General features: G+C 54.6%; 1 protein-coding gene across 1 annotated transcript in view; it reads right to left on the minus strand.

Moving 5' to 3' along the window:
- FGF18 (fibroblast growth factor 18) overlaps positions 1 to 10,511 on the minus strand; it is a 33,286-nt gene extending 22,775 nt beyond the window's left edge. The window contains exons 1-2 of the mRNA XM_045501646.1: positions 9,462 to 10,511; positions 9,252 to 9,288 (exon numbers count right to left, since the gene is read on the minus strand). Coding sequence (XP_045357602.1) covers positions 9,252 to 9,288; positions 9,462 to 9,493 — 69 coding nt within the window. The 5' untranslated portion in view covers positions 9,494 to 10,511. The remainder of the gene's footprint in view (positions 1 to 9,251; positions 9,289 to 9,461) is intronic.
- Between the last annotated feature and the right edge of the window lie 3,155 nt (positions 10,512 to 13,666).

Genomic DNA, 13,666 nt, shown 5'->3' on the forward strand with positions numbered 1-13,666 from the left:
CCCCCCGCCTTCGGCCTGGCCTGCAGTGGAGCCCAGCTCTCTAACGCACAAGGTGACTTCGGTTCCTACCCCACACTCTGCCTGGCTCCCCACCGCCCACAGCACCCGCCCGGGGGGCCTTTACAGTCTAGCCTCTCCTACCTTCTGAGCCTCCTCTCTCAGGCACCTGGGGTGAACCTTCCATGGGGTGATCTCAGTGCCAGCTTCCAGACATCAACCCAGGTCCCCTCCTTCTGGCGCATCCGTCAGCCACGACTGCTCCCTCTGGCTGAAGATGTCGGCCTCATGGACCCACTCATGCTCTGAAGACATGTGTGGGAGCTTCCTATATCTCCCCACCTTCCACAGACATGGTCACACATCACTTATGTACACACACAGCACGAGTGAGCACACACCACATGTAGTCAACAACAAAATGACTCGCAATAACTGACGTCTGGGGTCACCTGGCTCCACCCTGAATCACCACTCCGTTTGGTATCTTTTTTTTTTTTAAGTTTATTTTTTTGGCGGGGGAAGGGGCAAAGAGAAAGGGAGAGAGAGAATCCCAAGCAGGCTCCTCACCGCAGAGCCTGACGCAGGGCTTTAACTTACAAACCGTGAGTCACGACCTGAGCTGCGACCAAGACTCAGATGTTTAACTGACCGAGCCATCCTGGCGCCCCAGGTTGATTTCTTTAACCCCTCAGTTTTCTCACTAGCAGAATGGGGACTGTTCGTAATATCTATCTCAGGAGCGCCTGGGTGGCTCAGTTGGTTGAGTGTCCAACTTCAGCTCAGGTCATGGTCTCCCAGTTCCTGGGTTCGAGCCCTGCATCAGGCTCACCGCTGTCAGCACAGAGCCTGCTTCAGATCCTTTGCCCTCCTCACTCTCTCGCTCTCTCTGCCACTCCCCTGCTTGCGTGCATGCTCTTTCTCTCTCTCAAAAATAAACATTAAAAAAAAAAATCTATCTCAGAGAAAAAGACAACACAGCCACAACTTTTTTCTTTTTCTTTTTTCTTGTGTTTTGTTTTCTGAACAGCCACGCCACGACTTACTGAGCGCTTCCCTCTGTGCTAAGAATCACTTTAGGTAAACTACCTTATGGGATTCCCAGGGCGGGCCTATGAGTTCTATAATTATCGTACCCACTTTACAGATGAGGGAACTGAGGCTTAGAGAGGTTACATCGCTTGTCCAAAGACACTCACTACTGAGAAAAGGAATCCAGATTCAAATCCATCTCAGTCTAGAGCTCAAGCTCTCCACCCCTTCACCCTTGCCTGCTTTCACTCTCTCCTCTCTCCAACCCCGCCTCTACCTCTATTCAGGATGGCAACTGGTTCTGGCCACAAGCCATGGCTGGGGCAGGGATTGGAGCAGGGATTAAACATGAAAGGGCTCAAGGCCTTGAGCTCACTCCCCCTACTCAAGAGGAGGATGGGGTCACACTGCCCCCTCCCGCCCAGGTCCCCATCCTTGAGGCCTCATACAATCCATGCCCCTGTCTCCAGGCAGCCTGCCCAGAAAGGGAGGGTCTCCCCGTCCCAGGAGGGGCAGCCCACAGACTTCCGGCCACATTCCACCACCGCCTGCCTCCTCCTCCAGCAGCAATGTTGCCAGCCCTGCTGAGGGCGTTCAGAGTTTCTCCAAAGTCTCAATTCCCCCCTCCAGGAGTGGTCCCGGGTAAAGTCAGCCCTGCTCTCCGTCCCAAAATGCAGCTCCCCACAAACTCTTCCTAGAGAGCGGGCCTGGACTCAGGCCCAGGAGTGGCTGCCAGGCCCAGTGCTCTGTGGCTTCTTATTATTCGTGAGGGAGAAACTAACACTGGCTCCCACTTGCTAGGTACTTGCTTTGTGCCGGGGCCTGAGCTAAGCACTTTGCAAGCAAGGTCTCCTTCCTCCTCACACAATCTGGGCTGGTCAGAATGATTCTCGTCCCTGTGACAAAGGGAGACACAGAGAGGCCAAGGGACTCATCCACGTTGTACACAAAACGACAGAGCCAAGATCTGAACCCGTCTCTGGCTCTAGAGCCCATGGATTTTCCCCAGCCGGTATCTGTAGGCAGAAAAGGGAGGAGGAAGGTGGAGCCCACCTCTGGATCTGAGTTTGGCTCAGGTTCACGCTCCCACCACCCCCTTCAGCCCCAGGCTTTCCCCCTCTATCCCGTCACAGTCCCTACACCCAACCCAGCCAGAACGGTGATGTCGGTGATGTTGTAAAGGGCCCTTCCCCACCCCCAGTCTGTTCATTAAGCTCCCAGGGCTACCAAGGTATTGATTGGCAGGGCTGAGCCATCAGCATGGGAGGGACGTGCTGCCACCCAAGGTGGCTGACTAGAAGCCCCTCTCCCCACACATCAGCCTTCTCCATACAGATCGTCAATACGAGTACCTCTGGTGGTCAACCCTGGAGCCAGCTTGGGGAAGGAGGCAGGACCCCTAAAGACCCATATTCCCTTCTTTTATTTATTTTCCCCTCTCCTCCAAACCCTGTTTCACTTCCCTGTCCCTTAAAGCATGTGGGTGGGGAGAGTGGTCATGCATGCCGACCAGAAACAAGCCCTTTATTCTGGCATTCAATGCCTACCATGGCCTTTTACATCACCCCTCTTGCTAAACTTGGTGCTCCAACAGGCTTAGAGTCCCCTGAGCATATCAGGCTGTTCCCTGTTTCCATCTAGAGATATTCCATGTGCCTGCAATGGCTTTTACACACACACACACACACACACACACACACACACACACAACACACACACTCATTCACTCACTCACACATGTACACACAGGTTCACAGCATCTTCACCTGCCTTATTCTTAATCTAAGATTCAAACAGGGCGTCTTCTCTGGCCAGATCCTCTTCCCCCAGTCTGGTTTCATGGTCCTTCACCAGGGTACCCATGGCACCCTGGAGCCCATGTCCCCCTGCAGCCCATGTCCCCCTGCACAGACCCCTCTGATTTCTCTCAAGTCCCCAAGGGCTGGGATAGGTCCTGAGTCTCCTTGCCCCATGCCTGGTGCCAGAAGGGACTTGCCTTAGAGAAGCTATGGCCCCTCCACTCACTTACTCAACATTCATCCCGCATGCCAGGTCTGTGCGATGTGCCGTAGGGCCCTCGGGATGGGTCCAGCCTCCCTTGACTTCCAGGAACAGGCCTCTAGATGCACCAACGTCAAATGCCCAGCTGCAGCGCGTATTACTTAACATTTACAGTGATCCAGGTGCTGTGCCCCCGGGTGATCACAATTCACCCTTGCAGCAACCCCAAGAGGGAGGTTCTACCCTGACACCCACAACAAAGATGAGCCACCGTGAGGCCGAGCAATTTGCTCAATCTGAGACTACCAAGGGGCCAAGGCAGGGTGTGATCTGGTGGGCCAGATCCAGAGCCTGAGCTCCTATGCATCCCTGTGAGCCTCACGGAGAACACACTGGGGCCTGTGACAGTGACAAAGTGCAAAGAGGTTCCAAGGCAGAGGCGGAATGGGGATGAGGGAGGTAAATAAAGCTGCCCAAAGCATCAGCCCAAAGTCTCTTCACAGGGAACACTTTGAGGAAAAAACTGAAGCCTTGGATGCCTTCTTGGCATTCTCTCTAAAACCCAGTCCAAGGCCACCCAGGCAGCGGATGTCCCATAAATGTTTGCTGATCGCTACTGAGGCACAGCACCATAACTGAGTACCTACTGCATACTTGGCCCAAGACATGATTCCAATTACACCTTTGGGGAGTGGTATTATCATCCCTATATCTCGTGTGATGAGGAGGCAGAGACTCAGAGAGGTTAAGGATCTTGCCCAAGGCCACACAGCCTGGGAGTGGTGCAATGAGGATTAAATGCAGGCCTAAGTCCAAAGCCTGTGCTCTCAGCTTGGACAAGAGGAGCCCGGAAGTCACCGACACAAGGAGTATGTCCCTCCTAGCCTTGCCCAGCACCCTGCAGCACGGTACCCACCTAACGCACACGCAGAGCATGTAACTGATTTAACGAGTACCGTTACACATTATTGAGTGCCAGCTAGCTACTCTGTGTGCATTAGCCCATTTAGTCCCCACAATAACCCTTAAGAACTAGGTATCTCTCACTGCCCCCGCTTTACAGATGGGGAAAACCGAGGTGCAAATTGTTGAAGGTTAAGAAATTTGCCCAGCAGCACACGATTCAAACCAAGGTCTCTCCTGTGCCAAAGCCCATGTGTTCAAACTCCACGGAAGTCATCTAGCTCACGTCACTGATACCCAGGTGGGTAAACTGAGGCCCAGGGAGGGAGGCCATTCAGTGAGCCAGTGACAAATCCAGGACTGATCCCAGGGGTCCTGAGAGTGTTTCTGCCCTGTGGCCCACAGGAGGCTTGTCCTTGGCCCCATCTTCCCCACCGGAGAATTTTAAATGGCCCATGGGCGTGACGCCATTTAGATGTCAGAGCAATGAACAAACACCTCCCAGCCCCTACCAGCAAGCCTGATTAAAGCCTGAGGGGCCCGCTGACCCACCAACGTTTCAGAACAAGTCCCCAGACTCAGGCCCAAAGTGGAGACAACAGGCTTCTGCCCTTTCTGAGGCCTGGTGGCCATCGCCCAGCCCAGGCCACCCTGACAAGGCCCTTAGCACTACCGTTGTATCCCTGGCATACAGGGTCCCTGTATCCCTGGCAGTGTTCTGCCAGTCTGCGAGTGGGGGCAACTGGACCCGGTAAGAAATGCAGAGCACACAGAGGTGAACCAGAAAGTCCCCGCCCTCAGAAAGGAAAGAATCCACATCTCCCCTCTCCTGGCCACCAGGAGGAGACAGTGCCCTGGGGAAGGGGAGCTTACCACCCTGACAGGGGCGTGGGGGCCAGGGAGCCCTCCCCAAACAAGAGGCACTGGGGCTAGAGCCCTGGACAGAGGACCAGGCTCCGCACTGGCCCCTGCTCTCACCCTTAGGAAGCAGGGACCGCTTTGTCGGTTGTTTTCTTCCCATTCTACACATGCCAAAGCTGAGACCTGAGAGGTTAAGAAACTTGCCGAGGTCATACAGCAAAGGTAAGGCAGTGTGACAACAGGGAGCCAGGCTAGTGGACTCCAGAGCCCTTAGGCTGCCGTTTAATAAGCCTGGGGCCCAGAGCCAGGTGACCCAGAGTCGAAGCCAGCTCTGCCTCTGTCCTGCTCAGTGGACAGAGGCAGGTTATTTCATGCTTCTGGGCCGCACTTCCTTGTCTGTAGAATTCCCTAGTGCCAGGCTGGTTGTGAGGCTTAGTCTCCGTGATGTGAGAAAGTGCCTGCCTGTCACATAGCGACCCTTTCAGTCCAGAACATTCCAGGAAAATCAGGGTCTGCAGACTCTGAGTCAGATGCCTCCCATCGGAGACACCTACCCGGGCTCTGACCATCTGGTACAACGGAGACCCATCAGGAGAATCCCAGGGGAATCTCTCACTGAGGAACCCTAGCATGCCTCTTGGAACTCTCCTTTCCCACCAGTATTCTTTCTGAATAATTTTGGTATTCTTTCTGAAAAAGTCTGTCTGGTGTCGGGGAAAGCATACAGAATCTTGAATCCAGAGTCTTGAGTCTTGGCATTGGCCTTGAACAAATCCCCTTCCCACTCTTTGCCTCAATTTCTCCAACTGTCAAGTAGAAATGGTACCCCTCCTACTTCAGGAGGAAGAATGGTAGGAAGAAGGAAACAAGCTTCCTGATGCAAGAGCCTTAGAGTTTTCCTGGGCTGGATATGCCAGCCTCTCTGCACTTCTCAGGAGGCAGGCTTAAAGGAACTCAGGTTTATCTGGCACTCTCCCCTCTAGCCTGGGTGCATCTTGAGGCCAGAAACTGACTTGGGTTGTTCCCAGGGCTGGCAAGAAGCAGGTTTCCAGCAAGTGTTTGTTGAATGAATACCTGACCGGATGGACAGAGGGATGACGTTGCTGCCTTAAGAAATCAAATGTGCTACCCAATAGGATAGCTTCCCATCATCCTCACGTCCCAAAGGACTCTGTCTCTGGCTTTCCTATTGTAGCCAACTAGAAGAAAGGTTCAAATCCTCACTGAGGAAGCCAGGTGTGGGGGGTGGTCAGGCCAAGAGGGGGCGTGGAAGGAAACTTCAAAACTTGAACACATCATGCGGTGAGGGAGGAAGTGGAGCTCTGGGAGTGACAAGGGCTGGGTGGCAGAAACCCCCCTTCCCAGGCTCGCCTCAAGCCTGGCCTGTCTGGGGAAGGCCAGGACCTAGCCGAGCCTGGCGGTAGGAACAATGTCAGGCAGGTGCCGGCCAAGCTGCGTGAAAAGCCCAGCCCGGTGTCATTGTCAGCGCTCAGCCAAGTGCAGAAAAGCAATTTACTGGTCACGCCGCCTGCTCCCCTCGGAAATTTTTAAAATTCTTCCGATTTGAGCTATCCGTGGTGTCCCAAGTTGTATGGAGGATTTTATTAAATTCCCAGCTTCCCGCTTCCTGGGGTGGCCAGCAGGGGGGAGGGGGCAGGGCGGGGCTCACCACATGGTTGGTTGGGGAGGAGCGAGGGGGAGGGCAGTGTCTGGCATTGACTGTGCTGTCTCGAAAATGTGGCTAGAGATGGGGGCTGATGACTGATGGCTGGGGAGAAGGGAGGAGCCCAGAAACTCTAATGCTAAGACTGGAGCAGTCCCCCAAAACATAGAGGTGGGGGAAGGGAAGGGCATAGGTGTGTCCATTTCCCAGCAGAACAACATACCCTCCTGGGTAGGTGAGAATTTCCAAACCCTTCTCCACACTTAGCATGTATCACTTCAGCCTCGAAGCCACCCATCTCCCAAATGATGAAGCTAACACTCACAGGGGTCTACAAAGGAGGAAGGGGGAAGCTGGGACTTGGGTCCAGTCTGCCAGATTGTAAAGCCCTGAGCCCTTCCCACCATGCAGGAAGGCCCCCCCTGGCCCCAAGGGAGCTCTCGCCACCCCTGCTAAGTGCACCCCGCCAGCGAAGTAGCTGCTCTCCCAACACCACCTCGGCAGGCAGCGGACCTCAGCTCCCAGCAACTACCACTCCCACCCCTCATCTCTACCTCTCACGGCCACTCCACCTTTGTCCCTAAAGCATGAGTGGGGACATAAGCCTGCCGTTTCTTTATTGTTTAGGAATCATAGGTGCTTTTGAAAATCCATGGAGAGCTGAGAGTCCTCTCGAAGATGTGAGCGCATCTGAGCACCATCTTGGTGCAACGTTTCAGGGGCCTGCCTCCTCCATAATCCCGTCCTTAGATACTCTCTGGGTGCATGGACCATGGGTTAACTACATCAGCCTGATGGCAGTTCGGATGGGGAAAGGCTGCCAAGAAAGGAAGAGGGAAGAGAGCGGGGAGAGGAGGCGCCATCACCTGCTTGAAGCCCTAACCCAGGTGTCCCACCCAGCTCTTTCCTAAGAAGCTAGCTCTAGCTCTGGCCAGGAGGTGGAGGTGGGATGCAGAGTCCAGGTTCTCTCCCTCACGCTTCCCCAGAGAATACAAAGACCATACTGCAAACCCTCCTGGGCCCTGCTTTAAGGACCAAGGGGCAGCCAGCACCAGGAGGGCAACCAAGTCCACAGCCATTCCCTGCCTCCAATGCCCATTTCATCATGGCTGCATCCCCGGGTGCAGCACTTAGGGAAAAGAGCTCCCATCCAGGTAAGACAAACAGATCCCCTGGAGTGACCCTGGGACCTGCCCTCTGCTTGGAGACTCAGCTGTAAACCAGGCAGGCCATGCCTGGCACTGGCTCTCTGACACCAGCCATTCCCACGCCTGCCCCCGCCATCATAGGGTCACATCTGCTTTGGCAAACAGCCAGTTTTAAGTTACTGACTCCAGTTATATTGATTCAAGGAGTCACTGGGGACCCCGGCCTGACTAACAGGAGGAGAGAACCCATCAGTCTGTCTGTCCGTCCACCCATCCATCCATCCATCCTTATAGCCCCCTGCCCCAATTAGCTGCCCCAAGCCCAGTGTCCATCCTGACGCTGAGTCCTCTCCCAGGAATGGAAGGCGAGGTAAGCAGACCCGCCACCACACCAAACACTGAGAGAGGCTGCTGAGTCTCAGCAGCACTCAACACTCACAACACTCCTTATGCCGTAAAGCTGGGAGAGCCACCATTTTCCCTGCTCGAGGGTCTTTTGGAGCACCTCTGGAACCCCAAAAGCTAAAACCTGAGCATCTTCTCTAACCCTGCAGACACCTGCCTTCAACCCAGGGGGTAAGGGGCAGATAATCTCTTTTGGCCCCTATCCAGCTCCTCCTAGGGCCCCTCCCTTGCAGCTCTAAGTGGGTGGGGGGCTAGGGCAGCTGGCACTTCCTATTCCCTTTCCCTTTGCCGCCCCCCCCCCCTCCAAACCATGCTGAGGCAGCCCTGGTCTGGTTCTAATCGGGGCTGAAGTCGCTCCCTCCTTCCCTCTTCTCTTTCTCTGCCCCCCCCCCCCCCCCCCCCCCGCTTTTCCTTCATTTCCACGGCTTTGGAAGCCAGCGCGTTCCAACTGTCTGCGTGCCAAGACCTTCCCGAGTCTGAAAGCTGCTGAAGTAACAGATCAGATTTTAGCAAGTGCTTTCCAGGCTGAGCGCCAAGCCCTCTTCTGATTCACAGGGAGCGAGCAAGCGAGCGGGGAGCAAGGCGGGGAACAAGCCGAGGGCCACACCACCTTGGGCAAGGGTGTGCAGAACGTGGCCAGTTCCGTAGCGGCTTCAAGGGCAATGGCCCCTCAGCCCAATAGCCCGTCTCTGCTACCTCTCACCGAGTCTCCTAGCGCTCGCTCGCGTGCTCTCTCTCTCGCTCTCTCTCTCTCTCTCTCTCCCTCTCTCCTGCAAACGCCTTTGAAACCACAGAGTAATTTACAACTGAAGCTTTCTCCCTGGACTCAAAATCCATTCGGCTGAAAGGAGCTTTTTTGTTTGGAAGAGCGAGCGGAGATATTAAGGGACGGTTGGCAGGAAAAATGCCCAGGTCCCAACTCCTCGCCGATTGTGGGCAGGGGGGCTTGGAGCAGGGCACATTGCAGCGGGTGAGTCCGCTGGTTCCGGGGATCTCTTCCCAGCCGAGGCCGACAGGGGCCGCGCCAGTCTGAGCCCTGCAGCACAGCCCCTTGCCCTTGGCTGGTCCCCCGCCGGCGCAGGGCGCGCGCGGAGCCGCCCTTTGGCGCCCTGGGAACAGGTGCACTGGGCTCGGCGCCCAGTAGGGGTGGGGCACAAGGAGGGGGCGCGGCCCGGGGAAGGGGGGTCGACCTGTACCGAGAGGCAGGGGCAGGGGGAGGTCAGAGTCAGGATCCCACATACCTGTACCTGGAAGCACAGCAGCAGGAAGTGTAAACACCTGCGGGAGAGAGATGGAGAGGTGGTCAGTGGGACTTGAGGGAGGGGGGCGCGCGGACAGATAGACCGATACGCAGTCGGAAAGTCAGACGAACGGCCGTGCGGGCAGACAGAGTCACAGGCACACGGACAGACGGCAAGGCAGGGTAGGCAGCCCCGCGCGCGGGCGCTTACAGGCAAGTGCAGGCGGAGGGCGCTGAATACATCGCTGGGCGGGGGGGAGGCGGCGGCTCCTAGCCCAGCCTGCACATGTCCGCTCCGCGCGGCCGGGACCGGGCGCCTCCGCCGCCGCCGCCGCCGCCGCCGCCGCTGCTGCTGCTCCCTCCTCGCCGGCTGCTGCTGCTGCAGACTCTGCTGCTCCGGGGCGCTCCGCGGCGCGCCCTGCGGCATCAGCGCCCCGCGCGGCTCCTCCCGAGCGCTGCGCCCTCCGGGCTGGCGCGGGGGCTACGGGGTGGCCGCCGCTGTGCAAGAGGCGCCCGGCTGGTGCGGGGAAGCTTGCTCACTGCTGGCCGTCCGTCTGTCCGGGCGTCTGCGGGAGGCTGGCTGCTCGGTTCACTCCGGGGGCAGCATGCGCGGCGGGGCTGGAAGCTGGGGCGCGCTCTCCGGCCGGGGCGCGGGGCGGTGCGGGGCCAGAGGTCAGCGCTCCAGGGCCGGGGCGCGCGGCTGCAGCAGGAACGCGTCACGGCCGCACCGTCTGGGCGCCCGCCGGCTCATGTCTCCTCCTCCGCGTCTCTCCGGCCGTGCGCATCGCCGCCTCCCACCACTGGCGGCGGCCGGGGCGTTTTCTACGCGCGGGCGGCGAGGGGGCGGGGGGCCGGGGGCGGGCCCGGGCCCGAGTCGGCACAATGAGGATGCGGGGCCCGGGGGCTCCCCCCTCGGGGCGCGGCCGGACGGGCGCTCAGCTCGGCTGGGTGCGCCGCGCCCACATCAAAGGCGGCCCAGCCTGCTTGCCTGCCTGCCGCGGCCTCTCCACTGCCTCCGCCTTCTCCTGGCGGCTCCGGGTTGGAGGGAGGCGCTCAGACTCTCGGCGACAGGACCGGCGAGGGGCAGAGCCCGCGAGGCTGGAGCTGGTGAGCGCTGGAAGCCGTCGGAGCTCTGCGCCCGGGCGCAATGACCCGCGCCGCGGCGCAAATGCTGCCGGAATTGGGAAGGCTGCGGTCCCCAAGAACGCAGTTAGGTGCGGGGCGTCCTCACTCGCCCACATTCGCTACTAGCACTCACTCACACCCTTTAGCGCAGGAGTGGGGAGCCAGGAGGGGGCGGGTCAGGCCCAGCCCCCGGGGCGGCACCGCTTAAGAGGGTTCGTTTTTACCCGCCCTGTGAGTCCACGCAGGAACGTGGCGTGCCCCAGATGCCTACTCGGATGGCTGGCACTCTTAAGTGAGACCCCTTCGTATCTCTCCGTCCTTGCCCCTGCGGGAAAGGGGGTCTCCAGGACTTCTCTCCCCCTCAACCCCTTCCAGGACTCTCGGGTCGCTTCTCCCGCTCCCAGCTGGGCTCCCGGGTAGACAAGCCTGCTTTGGAAACGCGCGGCTGCCACCTAGCGGCACTGAAGCGTCGCTGCAATCCCGCCCAAGAGGGCTACAGGAAGCAACCAGCGGGACTCTGGTCAGCGACCACTCCAGGCCGTCCTCCCGCCACCTGGCTGAGACTTGCTTCCGTTTGCACACTAAGCGAATTTAGTCCCTTTTTAACCAGGTCAACAAGGAGGACATCTCTTCTCACCGCCTTTCCCCGCTTCAGAGGCGTCACTCCCGTCCTTCCCACAAACTTCAGAATTGTAGGTGTTCTTGTCATGTGCAACTGCCTCACTCTCTAGTGAAGTTTCTAGTGGCAGGCTTCCTGGTGCTAAGGGAAAGAGGTCATAGTGGGAAGGACACTGAAGAACAAACTCAAAAAGCAAAATTCAGAAATCCATGCTATCTGGCTAGATCCCTCCTGTGTCCTTGGCAGCAGCTGACAGCCTTCATTTCACTAGAGCATAAACTGAAGTAGCTGCTGTCAAACAGTGCTATTTCTCAGTTACGGAATACGAAATTTCAACTGTTCCAAGTATCAGTCCAAGCTGTTTTAAGTTCCTTTTAAAGCTGAGGCTCTTAAACAGGCCGCCTCTATTTCAGCATTGGACACAAAAGCAGAAAACTTTTTGAAAACTGGGTACTGGGTGATGGAAAAGGTCCCTGTGTGAAGCACTGGACTCAATTTAGACATTCTCATTGCAAGGACTGATCTTGCTATACTATTATTACTTTTAAATGGAATGCGTATGTAACTATGTTCTACGTAAAATGCTTGCAACTTTTTCCAATGTTCAGATAAAGTGTGTCTTTCAACTGCACAAATATCACCCAAGTTAAGGCTGACCCAAAAGGTCCAGTCAAGACAACAGTCCTGAATAAGAGCATCAACTCAAAAGTCAGAAATCCTGGATTTGAATATTGCCTCCAACATTTACTTATAAATTCCAGCAAGTAACAGTCTGAGACTCTGCTTCATCTACAAACTATGGCTAAGAACAGTAACAACCCAAGAGTTGTTTCCAGTTACTGAATGAGGTCATTCAGAGTCTGGCACATAATGAAGGCTCCAAAGGTTTTAGCTGTTATTAGTAATTGTAATTATGATTCTCAGATTTTCACTTATGATTTCATGAAGTAGGTAGTATCATTCTCAACTTACAGTTGAAGAGGTTTCTAACCAGAAGGTCTTGACTCCAAATTTACACCTCAAATCTAGTTTTCATACTTTTCTTACTCCATACGTGAATCTTATATGAGGTTTTCCTATCTCAATTTGACATGTTCATATAGCACTAAATATGTAATACTAATTTGGTAGTCACTTATCAATTCATTCAATCACCATTTATTGAGATCCTACTGTCAGGCCATGGGGGAAGAAAGACAAGTTCTTGTCCTGAAAAAGCCACTTCATTGGGGGCACCTGAGTGGCTCAGTCTGTTAAACATCTGACTCCTGATTTTTTGGTTCAGGTGATGCTCTCACGGTTGGTGGGATCAAGGTCCGCATCAGGCTCTACACTGCCAGCACAGAGCCTGCCTGGGATTCTCCTTCTCTGCTCCCTTCCCCAAAATAAACTTAAAAGTAATAAAAAAAATAATAAAAAGCCACTTCACTTCTAGGGAAGATGGGCAATGAGCACGTTAAGAGAGAAATTCTAGCTTGTTATCAGGGCTTTGAAGAAAACCAGTGGTATAGAAAACACTCCTAGGTAATACTTGGGCTAAGACACAAAGGTGGGGAGAACCAGCCATGCAAAGGAATATTCCAAGCAAAAGACGTCAAGTGCCTGCAAGTAGAAAAAGGCTAGGTGACAGGAAGGACTAAGCCGGGGTGAGTGGCAAAAGTCGAGGGTAAAAACAGGCAAATGCTCAATCATGACTTGTAGGCTCTCAGAGGCCAATACGTACCCAAGCCTTTTTTTTTTTTTTTTTAAAGCCACTATTTATGTACAATTCTTAAGTGCATATGTTTTAAGTGTGAGTTTGGAAAATGTATGTATGTCAACACCTTTCTGGGGGTACCTGTGTGGCTGTCAGTTAAGCATCGGTCAAGCATCTCGATTTTACTTCAGGTCATGGTCTCAAGGTTCTTGAGTTCAAGCCCCGCCCCTGCATCCGGTTCTGTGCCGGACTGTGTGAAGCCTGCTGGGATTCCCCCTCCCTGTCCCTCCTCTCAAAAGATCAACAAAACAAAAACCTGAGGCATAGGCTCCCCACACCCATCACTGGTCCCAATTTAACATTTGTTGGCACTAGATTCTAGTGTAACATAAACTGAACCATGTATTATGTGCGATTTTGTGTCTGGCCTCTTGCTCTCATGTTGAGATTCATCCTCATCCATTGTTGATCAGTTGTTCACTCTTATTGACAAGTAGTACTCACCAGTGTGGACATGCAATTAGTCTGTCAAAGGCTTTGAAACTAAGGGTCAAAATCCATTTTTTTTAGGTTACTGTAGGTGATAATGAGTTAGAATGTTCCAATTGTGGTAGTAAGGGAGGCCAATGCAGACCACTACAGTTTGGGATGCATGGCTGTGTGCTAATTCAGTTCCCAGCTGTAATAAGCCAGTAATACTCCCTTGTTGTCTTCCGCAGAACTGAAAATTTAAAGGGAGTTTAGAATGTGTATTGACTGCTAGTACAATGGGATGTTAAGTCCAACAGAACAGTTAACTGTTTTGCTTACTTACTAATCCTAACACTTAGAACTTTGGGACACAGTATACATTTAATTATTTTAGATTCCTCCCATCTCTTTTTCAAGAGTGAAAGTAAATTAACATCTGACATTTTTTTTCCCACTTCTCCCCAACATAAGACTGTAAAATAAAGTATTTTGGAGACAGATGGGA

The sequence above is a fragment of the Leopardus geoffroyi genome, chromosome A1, assembly GCF_018350155.1.
Source record: "Leopardus geoffroyi isolate Oge1 chromosome A1, O.geoffroyi_Oge1_pat1.0, whole genome shotgun sequence".
In the NCBI taxonomy this organism is placed as follows: domain Eukaryota; kingdom Metazoa; phylum Chordata; class Mammalia; order Carnivora; family Felidae; genus Leopardus; species Leopardus geoffroyi.